Genomic DNA, 665 nt, shown 5'->3' on the forward strand with positions numbered 1-665 from the left:
TTGCTCTCCTGTAACCTCACAACATCCCACCATTCCCACGTACTCCACCAAAGGTCCATCGCTCATTTCTTCATCCTCGTTCGTAGTACTCACTCCTCTCTCTTCTCCTGTCATGACCCTTGCCGATTCTTCACCCATTCTGGGAAACACTGACACGGTTCTTTCTTGGTCTTCAACAAGCATCTTCGTTAATTTAGGCATAAGTCCCGCCTCCTTCAGAAAATCCCATCTTAGGATGACTTGGTGTCCTATACGCGCAACTAGGAAACGTTGACGCATCACACACTCTCTCACACTTGTTATCAGGTTGGAGATTCTCCCTATCACCTTAACTTGTTGCCCTAATGTGGTCACAATACTCCTTTTCCGAGATACATTCTCAATACGTCCTACGAAATATTCAGCACATGCAGGATGAATCAGGTTTTCTGTAACACCCGTACTCAAGAATGCCGCCCACTCACGACCTTCTAGTACTATCTTCTCCACGGGTAACTCTATTTCTTTCGCTGACACTTCACCTATTTTTGAACTCATTTTTCCCCACATGCACTGATCAACACGCGATTTCATCACGTATGGTTTCTTCTTACCACAAAGGCTTTCACTTGACGATCGAACTCTATCACTTTTGGTCTTTTGCCTTTTGCTTCCTACAATTACCT

At 44.7% G+C, this 665-nt stretch overlaps 1 protein-coding gene across 1 annotated transcript in view; it reads right to left on the reverse strand.

Moving 5' to 3' along the window:
• CSUI_010338 (uncharacterized protein) overlaps positions 1 to 665 on the reverse strand; it is a gene marked incomplete at its 3' end in the record, with an annotated part of 1,131 nt that continues 466 nt past the window's right edge. Inside the window, exon 2 of the mRNA XM_068070443.1 lies at positions 1 to 665. This exon is cut by the window's right edge and continues 1 nt beyond it. Within this exon, the coding sequence (XP_067917581.1) occupies positions 1 to 573 (573 nt within the window).

Source organism: Cystoisospora suis (assembly GCF_002600585.1).
Source record: "Cystoisospora suis strain Wien I chromosome Unknown contig_7165, whole genome shotgun sequence".
In the NCBI taxonomy this organism is placed as follows: Eukaryota; Apicomplexa; class Conoidasida; order Eucoccidiorida; family Sarcocystidae; genus Cystoisospora; species Cystoisospora suis.